The sequence below is a fragment of the Drosophila guanche genome, unplaced genomic scaffold (assembly GCF_900245975.1).
Source record: "Drosophila guanche unplaced genomic scaffold, DGUA_6, whole genome shotgun sequence".
NCBI lineage: Eukaryota > Metazoa > Arthropoda > Insecta > Diptera > Drosophilidae > Drosophila > Drosophila guanche.
Window position 1 is genome coordinate 710366 of NW_022995762.1, and position 16907 is coordinate 727272.

The following is a 16907-nucleotide window of genomic DNA, read 5'->3' on the forward strand; positions in this document are numbered from 1 at the left end:
CCCTTCGAAATGGGGTTTTTATACCCGGTACTCGGAGAGTATTATATTATTGTATTTGTGGGGAATAACGGTTGTATGTAACGCACAGAAGGAAACCTTTCCGACCCCATAAAGTATATATATTCTTGATCAGCATCAATAGCCGAGTCGATAGAGCAATGTCTGTCTGTCCGTCCGTCTTATTGAGCGCCTTTATCGCAGAGACCACAGAAGCTATACCTACCAAAGTTGGCATCCAGAATTTCTGTATGCTCACACTGTTACAAGTGTATTTCAAAAATGAGCCACGCCCCCGCAGAAGGGCGAAAACCTCCCAATTTTGAATTTTGAAGATAAAAAAATACTAAAAACGCCATTTCGTAGGGAATGGCCATATCTATCAGATCACCAAATTGGGATCCGATTAGCCTTATTATAGCCAAAATGAAGAAATTAATTTGCTGTCTCTAAACCCACTCTGTCCCGCAGCTTTTGTTGTTCTTTTCACAATCTCTCATTCACACTCTGCTTCTGCTTGACTCGGCCCCTGCCTCTGCCGTCCCTCTGCCACTGAAGTCTTTTAACCCACCCCGTCCCGTAGCTTATATTTGTTATTTTTGTGTGCGGGCGCTGCTTCTGCCTTTGCCGCGAGTCTGCCCCAGGGAAGGGCGGGGAGCTAACGGAGAGTGTTGGTGTGAGAAGTGTTGAAACACCGCTAAGGTGCAGATTTAGTACTAAGTGCCGGGTATAAAAGTTGTGACGCGTAAGAAGCGTCTCACACGTCTCTTCTCGTTTTTAAATGCACTTGTATCAGTGTCATATTACATTATGGTTTTGAGAACTACCCCAAAAACATGACGGACAGACGGACGGGCGGGCAGGCGTGGTTTTATTGACTCGGTGTGTTACATTTGTTCACACAAATAAAATATACCCTATTTACTTACGAGTACCAGGTATAAAAATATCCAAAGAAGTAAAGAAAATAAGAAATAAAATTGCATACGACAAGACCTTAATAAAACAATGCATGTCATTGCACATCTCACGCCTTTTTGAAATTTTTCGCAGGCTTTTAGCCACATTATCACGTGTGAAATATCTGAGGAAAGAACAAAAGCTTTCCACGTTTTTTGTAGGGATAGCAATCAACAAAGTGGTGGACTCAGAGACAGGGGCCCTCGAGGCATCGGACTCCCTGCCTATTCAAATTAGCCAACGCGAGTCGAGTGTTACGAATAAAGTTTACATACTGCAATTCATTTATTCAGCTGTCTCCTTGCTGTCTTTTTGGCTTGTCGCCCTGTCATTTTGGCGTACTTTTTCAGGAGGGGTTTCTTTTGCTTATCGCAGTGAAAAATCTAACGAAAAGGAAGAGACTCCCTCGACTGCCTATCTCTAAACCGTCCCATGTGTGTGGGTTGTTTGAGTACTCGTTGTGCAGAGTGGGTATACGGAAATTTAGCTTTGGGAGTGCCCATGAACAAAGGATCTTTATGAGCTTTATATTTAAGAATTTCCTTTAGCTGGACGCTGCATGGAACTGTTTAGATTGCATTTCCTTTTCACATTATCTGCCATATAAATCAGATATACATATCACCCCCCTACAAACGATGAAATCTTTAAGTGTATCTTCGGTCTTTCTCCCTCCTTCCATTGATGTTGTTGCTGTGCATTGCTCGCGTTATTTGGTTCAATTTGCATATTTTCGCATTTTATTATTCAGACAGACACCAAAAGACTTGAAAAAGATCAGGGGGAAGGCAGAGGCGTCAGCACGGCATTCAGTCAGTCTCTATCTCGCTTTCCTCTTCCCTCACTCTTTCCTTTATGTTATGTTACAATTTTGTATATGCCAGGGAATGCCAAATGTATATGTTATTTTATAAGCCGTTCACATTCTCTCATTCACACTCTGCTTCGTGTAGTCTGCCTCTGCAGACTGTGTCTCTAGGGGAGGGGGCGAGATAAAGAAGCGTGTTCGCGTGAGAAGTGATGTAGATGTAGATGTAAATGTTGATGAAAGATGTAAAAAAAATGTAAAATTTAAAATTTGAAAATAAACCGCTAAGGTACAGATGTAGTACTGAGTACCGGGTATAAAAGTTGTGAAGCGTAAGAAGCGTCTCACACGTCCCTTCTCGTTTTTCATGTATTGGAGCAGTGGAGCGGGTTGACAGGTCCGAACTAACAGCTGTGCAACACAAAACTGTCAGACGTCTGGCAGAGAGCCGATGCACTCGATGCAGAGCGCTAAAATATTGGTAGCAGCTCTCTATCTCCCTCTCTCTCTCTCTCTCTCTCTTTCTGTCTCTATCTCTGTCTTTCTGTTATACATAGTTAACTTGCACCGGAATTGCAACAACAATTGTATTTCCTTTTTTTCACAGTTTGTCTATTCTGTCCTGCTATCTACTTTGTGCCCAACAGTAAATAGTGGCAACGAAAGGAAACTAAAAGTGTGGGAATTTTATAATCAAAATTAAGATCTAAAAGATCACAGATAGGGTTTTCATAAAAGTTTAGGATATTCCTAGTGGTTCAATAGACCCTTCAAATTATTTAATTACACCCGGTACTCGAAGAGTGAAATGGGTATTGTATTTGTGGTAAAACAATTTAACGCACAGAAGGAAGCATTTCCGACCCCACAAAGTATATATACATATGTATATATTCTTGATCTGTCCGTCTGTCCGACTCATGTAATATCACACTGTATTAAGTTTGTTTGACGAGAATCTGCTGTATCAACAATTTTGAAGATAAGAGAAAACTAATAAAAATACCATTCCGTTGGCAAGCCCATGTCTATCAGATACCGAACTGTGATTAGACTGAATTATTATAATAGTTAGAATGAAGCCCAGCCTCATGCAGTGTGCGTTACTGTGTCGAGCTAAAAGGGTTTGTTAGCAGAGGTAGAACAATTTTAAATTTGTAAAAAACCGCTACGGTAAAGATTTAGTACTGAGTACCGGGTAAAAAGTTGTGATGCGTAAGAAGAGTCTCACACATAAAATAGGAGAAAGAAAAAGTGCAAATAGTTATTGCAAATGCAAATCAAACACGCAAGTGCCTCAGGAAAAAAAATTCTGGTAGGAAAAAGCAGAGGGAAAAAACTCTATTCAGGTGGTCGGTATGGGGTATGTCGAGGTATGGGGAGGTGTAGGTAGGGATGCTGACAACAGTTGTCAACGCAAGTGTAGAAGCGGCATAATTATAAATAACATGTAATTACCTCAGGGTAAAACGAAAAGCGGAGAGTGGTGTCGTCCCAGAGTGGGGTGGAAGGGTCTTGGCATTTTTACAGGCAAGCCAAGGCAACAGCCAGTTGACAGGAAACAATGCCACACAAACGAGTAGCGGATACACTGCCACACTGTGTCTGCATCTCTGTATCTTTGCTCTAAAAAAAATATTATACATACATACATACAATTATTGTCGTTCGATTTATTATGCCGATCGGGCGAGAGAGATGCAGCGCGAAAATTTTATTAACGTTGACAACTTGAAATGATAATTAATGTCAAATTAATTTAGTCAGCTGTCAGCTTAAAGATATTTCATAATAATAAAAAAGGAGAACAAAAAAAAATATATGTATGTATATCAGTCGGAGAGCAAGAATAAATGAATACCGCATGGGGGCACACCGTGCACATTCAATTCGCTTGACAGCAATGACAGACACCTTTTTCGCTCGGCTTTATGCTAATTTGCCGGGCCAACAGCTGCCGCGGCGCACAGCACGCAAGTCACAAAATCTGCTAAATGAATGAAATAAAATATAAAAATTATTGTTTCTTGATGTTTCAAGATTTGTGATTATAATCGGATGTGAGTGGGGGTTTTATGAGTACGTAGATGGCTGGACAGACGGGGGCGAGAAGGGAATACTAATTTGAGATTCCGAGAACATCCCCAGTTCGAGGTGCTAAATTTATTCTACTTAATATTATTATTTTTTGTTGCGGCTAATGCGATTCTCAGAAGCAAACAAACAACTTAAGTCTGATAGAAATGTATTCGCTTGAGAACATTTTGATTTCAGAATTATCAGTATTTCAAAACTGTTGATATAAAAACCTTTATTTTATATTTTTATATTATATTTATTTTCCCACAAATACAATATACCCTGTTTAATATTTTACCGGGTATAAAAACAAAGAAACATGAAAGGAAATTAAGGAAAAAAGAGATTTCGATTTTTATACAGTATCATCTGAACATTTTAATTTACTTGAAAGATGATCCATAAAATGTCAATATTTCTAATTAAATATTAACCGACCTTTTTGTTTTTTCAAAATACATTTTAATTAAATGCCAAACACAATTTATTTGGATTATACTTATGTTTAAACTAGTTTTCATCCTTTCCTCCCTTTAATGACCACATCATCCCTGATTATCTTATCAAACAGCTCTGTCAGCTCCTCATTTCGCTCTAAAAAAGGAATGGCCTATATATTATAAGCCGAAAAGTCGTAGTCGTACGATTAAAGTAATCAAATATAAATATATATTTGCAGTAAGCAATAATGAGCTACTTATGAGCTACTAAAAGTAATCAAATATAAATATGTATTTGAAGTAAACAACAATAGTTACTTATTCATTGCGCAGATGATTGTTGTTTATATTTTTCATATATAAATATATACTCGTATTTTGTTGAAAACCTTATAAAGAATTTGTGTAGGTGCCTGCCTGCTTTCTTTGGTGTGGGGCGGGGCAGCATGTGAGACCCCCCGGGCGTCACAAAGTAACGCCCACACGTTGCGGCAAGGTGCATTCCATCACAAACTCGACTCTGGTCGGAGGCTGGCAGGTGACAGGCTCACGTTGCGTATGATTGATAAACTCATTGTCCAAACAATAAATTTATGGACACGAGTGAGCGAATGGCGCGTGAATTAAAAAATTAAACAGCACCTTCCTCAAAACAGGCGAGACAGCTGCGCTAATCTCTAGAGCACAACCCTGAAGGTTTCTTCGCCTTTGAGTAAAAGCAAATAAATTTATTTTATTTATGCTTTGCTGCGGCTGCGGCTGCGGCTGCGGCTGCGTCTGCTGCTGAGTGAGTGATGAGCCGCATAATGGAATCCGCCAATTTGCGTTGACATCAATCGCAATAACAGAAATAAACTTTCGGGAAGTGGAATCTAAACAGAGAGATGTGTTTAAAGAGCAATGCCTTGTCGTAGTTTGTTTTTCATATATTTATTGGCAAGGTCATAAGGTTAATTATATTGCGTGTGCGCATGGGTGTCGAACCAGATATTGATGTAAGGCCTTTTAAATGTATTAAAAAAACAAACAGAAAGAGAATAACAGTAAAGATAAAGGCCATTGTCATTCATGGCCAATATTTTACGAATATTTAGCTGTCTGCCTATCCTAATCAATCTTCGGACGGCACTTCAACTCTTAAACTACTCACTACTTTTCCCTCCCACTTCAACAATCCACTAATTAACCAAAAACATTTATGTTTTCCCCACCCACACATACTCATTCTGCAAACACGGACAAAAGTGCTACAACTGCAGAAGAATTTGCCATGCAAACACGAAAAATAATTGGAAAAAAAACCACACAACAAGCGAGTAATTTGCACGGTCAACACCAGAATAATCATACAACTAAAAAAAGGGAGACAAAAAGAGATAACTAAACGTGCGAAAAAAAGCCTGCCTTAAATGCGGTGACCGAAAACCAATGTTTGCATACAAGGTACGCAGTACGCGGGTAAAAAATAGTTGTAAAAAAAAAAAAGGCAATACGAGTGCGAGTGCCTGCCTGCCTGCCTGTAAAACTGGCAACTAAATAAACACGTAAGGTTGACAAAAGTCTGACATGAAATCTAACAGAGAAACAAGACACGACCCCAAGAAGAGTCAACAGGGGAGGGAGTGAGTGGAGGCTTTGGGCTTTTCCTCGAAAGCACTGGCATCAAATGAAAGAAAGAGTGACACATCAAAATAGCATTAATGTGTCACTCAAAGTGCAACGGCAGCAGCAGCGAGCAGCAAACAGCAACAACAACAAGCAACTGTGCAACAACTGTGCAGCCAACAAGCAACTGTGACAATTGCAATGATATGTCTGACAGTTGGGGACTCATGCAACGACTAAAATTGCAACATTGTCTAAGTGCACTTCAACTTCCTCTGCTCTGCTCCTCTTTAATAATGTTTCTGTCTCTGTGTTTATGTCAAATTAAGTGGCAACTCTATGGCCTGGCATTTCCACATGCCACACGAATACAAAGTACTGTCGAGTGCTAGAGATGGCCTCGTAGAGTCTCAATTTTATTTTTCATTCGTCCTCACTATGTCTCCCCTCCCCTCTTCTCTGCTGTGTGTGTCTCTGTCTCTCTGTTCTTTCTGACAGTCAAATGACGCTGTCACTTGTCAATATGACAAGTGTCAGTGTTTTGCAGCAGATGACAGTTAATGTGACAGCGTTTTGTGTTTCTCTCTCTCTTGTTGCCATGCCACCGGCTGAAAATAAACCAACAGGTATATTGAACTGAATTTTGTGCTTGTGCTCATTGCTCTTCAATGGAGGTGCGTCTGTTAGTGCCTTTTGGCATGTATTTCGTGTTACTCAAATGTAATTATTTTGGTTATGTTTAGCATAACTCGCAGTAGCAGTCCTTAAATTGTTTAAGGTTCAATTTTTGATTGCCTTTTTGACAGGAAATTTAATTGTTTTAATATTCATATCATATTTTACCCACAGGGAAGGAAATTCTTATTCCTCGAAGGATATTTTTTATTAAATATTACCATTCCTTTTTCATTGAGTGATTACATTAATATTTATTTGATCGTAGCATTAGCATCAAAGGTTATATTTCCTTTCTGCCTCGAAGTTTAATGTCTACTCTACTTTTGTCATATCTCCTGTATGATTCAGTTAGTTTAACTAGGGTCCCAAAAGCCTCAAAAACTCTTAATATTTTCATGACCTTTTAAGTTTGTGTTTGTGGGTCAATATTTATTGTCACTTTAAAAGTATAAAATACACACAAAAAAAAGCTGTTAACATGGGGAAATGAGGCATAATACCATATTTTTTATAACGAGGACGGACCCTACATTTCCAGTGTAAGACTTGGGATATCAGACAGCAAGAAGAAAAAAATACAGAGTTGTATACAGTTTTTATCGCCTATTTTATAACTCCTAACAAAAATTTCCGTTGGTTAAAGACGTTACCGGGGTTCGGTTCCGTTCCTTTTTCCGTTGGCTTATGCAAAATGTTGTCGAGGACGACGGGGGACACACAATTTCCTCATTTTAAGCTTATCTTGTAATTCATATTTATAGCAGCTATTTTCCACATCGTAATGTGTGTGTGAAAGTGCCGTGCACGAAGGAAAAGGCAACGGAAATTTCCTGAGCCGCAAAATCTTTGATAATTGCATTTTCACAAAAATTTATATATGGAGATAAAAGAAGCAACGGAAAAGATGCTGCATTTTATTAACGAAACAGTCTTATTGCGGTTTAAGTCCAAATAAACTGAAAGATGAAAATTGTCGACTTATTTCGGAGTATTTTTATGTATATTCCATCTCCCACCTTTTCCTTATACTCTTGTTGAAAATGGATATTGAAATGTTGACTAAGACCCTTTCTTACACATAATATCCCAATTTCAATACCAATTGATGTAAATCCCCCCCAATCACAAAATAGACGCACAATTCGGCACAACTTCAAAGCCCATCAAAGTACGCGGAAGACATCAAAATGTTGTAATTTTTGTTTTTGAGAGAAGTCACACAGACAAGAGAGTCAAGCAGTTGATTCTGGCTTGGTTTGAACTCCTATTTCGAAGTGAAAGAGGGCTGGGGAAGGGGCCTGTCATTGTCATACAAAAAGTTTCAACATTTGTCATTTGAACACAGACTATGATTTTTCAAGGGCCCGCACATCGAGTGAGCGTGTATGTGGTGCTGGGGCAAAAGCTTCGCGTGCCGCTTTTATTTGATTATATTTTTTTTTTTTTTTATTTTTTCGAGTGAACCAGAGCTTCCTCTACTGTACTATATTGTTTCAAGTGTATCGCATAGTAGATGTTGACGGCTAACGGATGTCGAGGTGTCACTTAGCCCCCACTGAAATTTGTTGAGTGAGTCTCTCTTCAGGGTACTCGTACGCGTACTCGTTTTAAATAATTTGACACATTTAGCTTTTCTTGTTATTTTGTATAATGCTTCAAGCATTTTCTTATGACAGTTGTGTAAAAAGTTACACAAATAACACTCAATCCACAGTACAGCACAGCACAAGTTGTTTATGGGTGTTATGGTTGGGAACTAATTTCAAACTACAGTGGTAATGGCTTAAACAGAGAAATATTTTACTGGTAGTTGCATATATTTACTCAATCATTCTTCATTTATTTATTTATCAGTCTTCTTCGATATAACTACCCGACACGAATTTTCCTCAAGGAACGAAACCCACTTTTTATGAAAGATATGGTATGGGGCTTAGAAATTTTCTGATTTTTCTGACTTAACTAAACTATCTTAGATCTGGTTGTAAAGAACTTTGTTTATCTGAAAAGCTAATTGATGCAGCTAAAAATTGGACACAAACACTTTGTGGATTTAGCGTACCATCTGGGTAATATTAAGTTTCGAAATGCACAAATTTTGATTTTTGTTGGTATTTTTTAATAATTTTTTATTATATATTATTATTTGTACAGGAGCTTACGTTAGCGTCATTTAAGGTACTGCTTAACAAAATCGATGGAGAGTCGGTTACGCTAGATCAGTTCTCAAAACCCTAACAAAAACCGTATCTTTCCGTTATATAACGACATGTTTTAATCATTTTTTGAATTGCAGTATTTTGGTATTCTATTTCTAGTGTTTGTTCGGCAAACATCGTTTTATACCCGGTACTCGAAGATTAAAAAAGGGTATATTTTATTTGTGTGATTAATGGTTGTATGTAACGCACAGAAGAAAACGTTTCCGACCCCATAAAGTATATATATTCTTGATCAGCATCAATAGCCGAGTCGATAGAGCCATGTCCGTCTGTCCGTCCGTCCGTCCGTCCGTCCGTCTTGTTTGTCGGCTAGTTCTCAGAGACTATAAGAGCTAGAGCCACCAAATTTTGGCTCCGGACTGCTGTATGCTCACACTGAAACCAGTGTATTTAAAAAACGAGAAGGAAACTCAGTACTACATCTGTACCTTAGCGGCTTTTTGTCAAATTTTAAATTTTTTCTTCATCTGTCATCTACATCTAGATGACGCCAACTTCTCACGCCAACACACCCTTTTAGCTCGCCACCCTCCCTCCCCTAGAGCCACACACTGCAGAGTCACGGCGGAGACGCTGCAGAGGCCTAGGTAGGCACAGAGGTCGAAGAAGAGTGTGAATGAGCGAATGTGCAAAAAAAAATATAAGCTTCTTCATTGTGGCTATAATAATGATCTAATCGGATCCCAATGTGGTAATCTGATAGATATGGTCATTCCCTACGGAATGGTTTTCTTTTGTCTTAAAAATTGTCAATACAGCAGATTTACGCACTTTGTGGGGGCGGAAGTAGTAGTAGGTGTAAGCATACAGCAGTCTGGAGGACAAAATTTGATGGTTTCTATCTCTTATAGTTTTTGAGAACTATTCGTCCAAAAAGACGGGTGGACGGACGGACAGACAGACAGACATGGCTATATTACTCCGCTATTGATGCTGGTCAAGAATATATATACTTTATGGAGTCGGAAACGTTTCCTTCTGTGCGTTACATACATCCACTTTTGTGCACAATTACAAAATACCCTATTTACTCTTCGAATAACGGGTATAATTAGCGTTAAATATAATAACAATATGGCGTAAAAAATGCTGTTAATAAAATGTAAGTAAATCATGACAGCTGACTGACTCTCTGTGGCTGTTTAGTCTTAAGTTTATAATTAAATAAAATGCATTTAACAAGCGACTGTGACTTGTGCAAACGACTTTCAATTTTATAGATGCATTCATTAGCTGTAAAGAATGACTAAGTTTATTACAACCAGATGTAAGATACTTGAGTTGTGGGATAAAAAGAAAGAGCTAAAAAAAAATTTAAAAAATAGCAGATTTAAAAAAATTCAAATTGCAAAAAATTGTCAGTGGCTTCACCGGACCCATTTCTTTGGGCTTTGCTTACCTCTAAAACCCATGCCTAATGCAGTGTGTGGCTCTGGGGGAGGGTGGCGGGCCAACACAGCGTGTGAAGAAGTGATGTAGATGTAGAAATATGTCAAATTTAAAATTCGAAAAAACGTAAGGTTACAGTCATAGTACATACATATGTATCACACTAAGGTAACATACATACATGCATATGTACAAATGCATATGTATACAGACTGAGTACAGTACTTAAAAGTTGTGACGCGTTCCAGCGTCTCATAACGTTCCTCCTCGTTTTGTTTGCTGTTTGTTCACCTTGTTAGGTGTACACATTTTTCCCACAAGGTGTAACATTTTAATTAACACACTTTAAATAAAATTACGGACTATTTTGCTTTTTTACGAGTGCTAATTGAGTGTTAAAAGTACGCGAGCTATTAATTTTTTTTTCTGCAGAGTCAGAATTTAACGTTTTAGCGAGTCTAATGCGTAAAAAAATAACATAACAAAATGGCATTTTAAACAGCCCATTATACAAATTGTTTGCCATAAAACTAAACTTGATTTGTATGGCCTCAATTATTACATGGAACCCCAGGTCGGACTATGGCAATGCCGCTTCACAGACCAACCTCATATATAAAATATGATATGTTCGTACGTTTTATGGTGGCCATTGTCCAAACATAAATTATACACATCCCCATATGGCTCATTGTATCTATAGAAACAACTCAAACACAAACACACACACATACAATATTTATAAACTAAAATCACAAACAACGAGAAGGGACGTGTGAGACGTCGAAATTTGTATACCCGGTACTCAGTACTACATCTGTACCTTAGCGGGTTTTTTCAAATTTTTCCTTTTTGTCTTCATTTTTCATCTTCGAGTATCTATATCTCTTATTACCCCAACACGCTCTATTAGCTTGCTCCCCTTTAAAAGAGCCACACACCACACGAAGCAGAATGTTAATGTGACAATGTGCAAAAAATAAAAAAAAAAAGGTGCTGGACGGGGTGAGCGCAGCCACTGCAAATTAATTTCTTCATTCTGGCTATAATAATGATCCAATCTGATCCCAATTCGGTGATCTGATAGATATGGTCCTTCTCTGTGCGAGATGTTCGTCCTTGTGGGGTCTGAAACGTTTCCTTCTGTGTGTTAAATTTTTTCCGCACAAATACAGTATACCCTATTTACCCTTTGAGTACCGGGTATAAAAACACTGCAATGTGCGACTCGAATATGCGTAATACCGAAAATCAATACGGAAACCTTATCACATGGAAATAAATTATGACTAGCTGTGCTAAAAACGGTACAGAATGTGACCGCAGTGAAGCTCTAGAGCTGGCACTGGCGCTGGGCCTCTATTTGTGTGCCAATAATTAATAAAGTGCTGATGATGGCGGATCGGGTGATTAGAGGGAGGTTCTCGGTGTACGGTCTGGTCTATTAGCGTCTCGGTGTTGTCTGTGGACACAAATGCAAATCAAATTAATAAGCAAAATAGTTGCACTGAACATTTGGGATTACTAATACATTATTGATGCGATAGAGAACTTATATTGGCACATGCAGTAGAGTATAGATACTGATTTTTCTTGAAATTTTGCCTCCCATTAACTTACTTAGAAATAATACTTTCTAATACTAAAATAAAGACCCTCTGCAAATAATTTGGCAGCTTGAAAAAATATAGACAACCTTTTCAATCTTTAAATCAAAGAGGCATTCAAATAAGTTTTTTTTTAAACATAAAACAACACGACAAGGGTTAAACAGATTCTACAGTTTATCCGAATTCCCCTGGCACTTGAATAGTTTCGCCGCGAAATTCTTTCTTCTTAAATATAAATATCCTAGCGAATAGTTAAGGCTACCCTTTACAAATACTGCCTAGCAGATTGTGGGCATACAAAAGTACTCTTAAGTACCGATACGAAATTGTTGCCATTTTTCCAATAGTATCATAATAATTTATGGCAGCCCATTTAGTGTTATAAAAGCTTCAATATTTAGTAGTTTATGACTTGGACCAGTTGGGTCATAAGCGCAATTACGCCCAAACCAGACATACAGCCATACGTACACCAGCGGACATACATATAAAGCGTACATCATTATATTCCATGTATATGTGTGTGTGCCTGTGTATTTGTTCGGATGAGTTATGGAACTTTCAACTCTTTCCTCAGTTCTATGGGTTTTCCTTTTCCTTTACCTTTTGCCCACTGGTCCTCTGGTGGTGTTGTGCCATAATTTATGGCATGAGGCGAAATGGATTTTATTGCAAGAACCGTGTTTCGTATTTTTGCCAGACATTTTGAGTGCTCAATATTCATTTCATTTATTTACACACTTACGACTGACAACGATGACTGCAACTCCTTGGCTTTGTCGGCACCTCCCATCCCACTTTGTTCCACTCAATCGGTAATTTGTAATCTTATTGTTTTCGCGTTTCGTCTACCTGATTCTATATATTTGCGATTGAAGTGTCCGAGTAATGTGAAGCCCTCAATTGATTAGTCATAAGCATAAAGCCATAAAGTTATCAAAAGTTGGGGTACAGAGACTGTGTGCGAAATTGATTGTTGAAGGGTTGTTGTCCCATATTTATGCATATGCGAGGAAAATGTATGTAATAAAACTGATATTTATTGGCTTATCGCCTCATTTAAGAAGAAAAGTGTCTGACATTTTATTAAAGAATAATATACAAAAATCTTCAAGGCCAATATCTTCCAATATCTTCCTTTATATTGCACTGCTCTTCCTTGCAATAGGGCTGTAGAACATTAGACTGTAAGGGATATTTCCAAGTAACAAGAGCGAGTATAATTGAAAGTACAATTTACAAAAGTAATTGCAAATTCGTAATCTTCTTAAATGAAAATCAAACAAAAATCACAAAGATCAAGGTTTTCTAGAAAAAATAAAAACCTCGGTGTATTCTATTCCATCTTATACGGCGTCGCCAACTATAGTGATATTTGTTTACTTTATGAGTAATAAATGTATTGGCTCATTTAGAATTCATTGTGGGCTCATTAGTAATATTAGTAATATTAGGCCTGATTACATATTAATAAGAGATATTAATAGAAACGAACAAATAGAAACACTCCTTAGATTGCGGAAAGTCTTTAAAAATAAATGTTCGTATACCACTGCTCGATTGAGCATGAGTATCTTTAAAACTTAATCCTCTGTTAATTGCATTGTTACAAAAATATATTCGAACTCCTGCATTAAAAAATATATAATATCAAATTACCCAAAATAGCCAATTAATCATATCTTAGCTTTTCCATAATTTTAATATAATGTGCATCCCTGCGGGCCACCCCAAGGGTCTACCTACGTTTTTCCGTTTTTGGCACCACATTGGCATCTTGATATTAATGTATTTTTTATATCTTCTCTACTCGTATTTTTTGGGCCAACATTTTAATGGCCTCATAATTCCTATTATTTTGTCTACGTTAGGATTATAAATATTTATGGTTACGCCAGAGCAGAACCTTATTTATGTGGTTAAAGAGGGTCAAATGGGAATGGGAGTGGAAGTGGTGTGGGGAATTCGTTGTGAAAGATTACAATCTGTGGATGCGCGACACAACGTGCCACAGCGAAAAATCGTTTAGCCGTGGCCACAGAAGTGTTTGCAGAAGAAAGAATAAACGAGTGGAGATGGAAGAGGGAGATGGGCAAAGGAATAGATGTTATCCCTGATGCAAATCGCACGATATCGAAGATACAAACAAAACACAAAATACATATAATACCATTCCACCTTTATATCATCCTTTACTTATGCATACCTCTCTCTCTTTCTCGTTATTCCATCGCTACAGCTGGACAACAAAAGCAGTCCATTGGCGCTATTGGCGCAAACATGCAGCGCCATTGGAGCGGACACCACAAACCCCAAGCTGCTGGCGGCCAATATTGAAAAGGCCACAAAGCAACAGCAGCCAAAGGGAGGAGGAGAAGCAGGATTAGGTAGAGGCAATGGTCTTGCGGATAACAACGCACGCGATAAATCGTCGCCGGTTAGCAGTCATTCTTCCAGCGTCAGCACCGGTTCTGTGGAGCAGCAACAGCTGCCGCCGGCTCACAGCAGTAAGACCCCAAGCACCTTTAAGCCCTACGAGCCCAACAATAACCACACCACCATCATCTCCAATGCCTCGACCATTGCCACCGATTTCGGCGCCACAAATCTCACCAGCAGCAGCAACGGCAATGGGCAGCAGCAGCAGCGGGTGAAGACGCCCAAAACGACGACAAACGGCCAGAGATGCGATTCGAACCAAAGTGCCAGCTCTCACAGAGAATCGCCCACAGCTGGCGGGGCACGAGACTCCCTAAGACGTACCCCCAACTCATCTTCAGGGGTCGGAGGTGGTGGTGGAGGTGCTGCCCCTGGCCAACTGAACGGCAGTCCCGGATTACCGTCATCGTCTGCCCACTCTGGACGCTGCAATTCCAAAGAGTCGGCAGCAACAATGCACAGCCCCAGTGCAGCAGCCCATGCGCATGCAGCAGCGGTCCAAGCCCAGGCCAGCTCCAATCGCCTCCAGGAGGCGGCTATGGCCGCTGCCAAGGAAGCCAACTATGTGAAGGCTCTCCATGCAGCCAGCCAGCAAGGACAGGCCTCAGCAGCAGCAGCAGCAGCTGCATCCTATTACCCTCCAGGTGAGTGCAACGAGGAACTACGAGAAAAGAAGAGCATATTACCCCCGAATATAGGAACAGCAGCAGCAGTTGTGTGGTAAATGTTCTGTTGCATCAATGAATTGTTCAATTTCGCCTGCAGCAAAGCCAAGTGGTAATGGGAAATGGCAAATGTGAAATTAGGAAGCAGCCTTAAAGGGAAATATGGAAAATTATACATGCATCCAACATCAAAAGGAATGGGGTAAAGGTTGGGTCTTGGGGCTTAGAGAGAGATCTTTAAAGGCTTTAGTAATGTTGGTAATTTTCGAAGGTTATATTCTCCTGTCATTAAGATACATTTCCAATTTAAGATTGCATTGGGGTTTCCCTTCACTCATCCAAACATTTTCGTTTTCCCATCCAGGCTATGGCAGTCCATATCCCATGGACCTGATGACAGCCAGCTCCCTGATGTCACCCCATCATGCCATGTTCAAGGCGTCGTCAATGAACCCATATCTGAACTATGCCCGTCTAAAGGGACTATCGGAGCAGTCGATGATGGCGGCCACACCGAATGTGTGCCGGGATCCCTACTGCACCGGATGCCCGGCCAGTCCGCATTATATCAACAAGGCAGCAGGTCAGCCCTGCCCAGCCGGCTGTCCACAGTGTGAGGTTTCGGGCGGTGGATCGGGCAGCAGTAAATCGGGTGGACAACAGGGACCGAGTGGTTCCTCGACTGCGGCGGCAGCGGCAGCTGCGGCGGCCGCCCAGTCATATCATGCCCAATTGGCTGCTCTGGCCGCCGCATCACAGATGCCCTACGTATGCTCCTGGATTGGCAGCGATGCGGCCTACTGTGGCAAGCGGTTCGGCACCTCCGACGATCTGTTCCAGCATCTGCGCACGCACACAGCCTCGGTGCCCGATGCGGTGCTGAGTGCCGCGGCTGCCGGTGGCATACCGCCCAATCATCCGTTGTTCCAGCGCACATATCCGACGCCACCGCTGAGTCCACTCTCGGCGGCACGCTATCATCCGTACGGAAAGCCCTCGATGCTGCCCCCACCCGGCATGCCCGGTCTGCCCCCACATCCAGCATTGGCCCAGTACTTTGCTCCATATTCGTTATACGGACCGCGAATGGGTTCGTCGCATCCGTAGTTGTTAGAACCCGAGGGTGGGTCTAGATCGGGGTCTGGGGATGGGCCGAGATCTGCATTCAGCCAAGTAAATAATCATTTCTCTTGAGTCGCATATGAATATACATATATATATATATCCCCAAATCTATGTTTTTTTATATGGATGTGTGTGCATGCATGACTCACTCAGTGATCAAATGTACCATAGTTACATACAAATGTGTTTACAAGCTTAAGAGTCTAAGGAGTCTACCATATAATTGAAATCTGAAACAAAAACAAACAAACAACGACTCTTTGTGGATGTAATTATATGTCTATGTGTAATTATAATATTATTTATTACATTCAAAAAACAAAAAACCAAGCGAAAAAAACAAAACAAAATGATTACAAAATTAACGAAGAAATTAAAAGATTGTCTAAAAACTTAAAGTTGTAAAATTCTTGTAAAATATTAAATGAATATAAATAAATTCGATATATATATATATATATAGTGTATGTATAATTATGAACAATATTTTAATGTTCATTTAAGTCACTACGAAATAAATCAATAAATCAAAGAAAATTAAATACCAAAGAAATTTTTTTTTTTTTTTTGAATGCAAATTGGGTGGTGGTGTAGAGGTTAAATGGCAGTGAAACAGGATTAATCGTGTGTGTTTCGGCTTGAAATTTGGGTACATTAGCATCCTGTTCAGAAGAAATGGCAACATGCAGATGAAAAATCAGAAAATGCTAAGGTTCATTAGGAATGTAAACCAACCTTACATTTACGAACCAAAATCGGTGAGAAAATTTAAAATTTGTTTTGCACGTGTGATGTTTGTGTTTAGTTGCTTTGGCGAATGTTTTGGACGGGTGAAGGCAGATGGGCAGTGCGCAGATGAGATCATCAGCATCGAAATGGTGCATTAATTT

General features: G+C 39.6%; 1 protein-coding gene across 1 annotated transcript in view; it reads left to right on the forward strand.

Annotated features, from left to right (window-relative positions):
- LOC117590894 (zinc finger protein Elbow) overlaps positions 1-16300 on the forward strand; it is a 30838-nt gene extending 14538 nt beyond the window's left edge. Inside the window, exons 2-3 of the mRNA XM_034283927.1 lie at positions 14028-14871; positions 15257-16300. Of these exons, the coding sequence (XP_034139818.1) occupies positions 14028-14871; positions 15257-15999 (1587 nt within the window). The 3' untranslated portion in view covers positions 16000-16300. The remainder of the gene's footprint in view (positions 1-14027; positions 14872-15256) is intronic.
- The last annotated feature ends 607 nt before the right edge of the window (positions 16301-16907 follow it).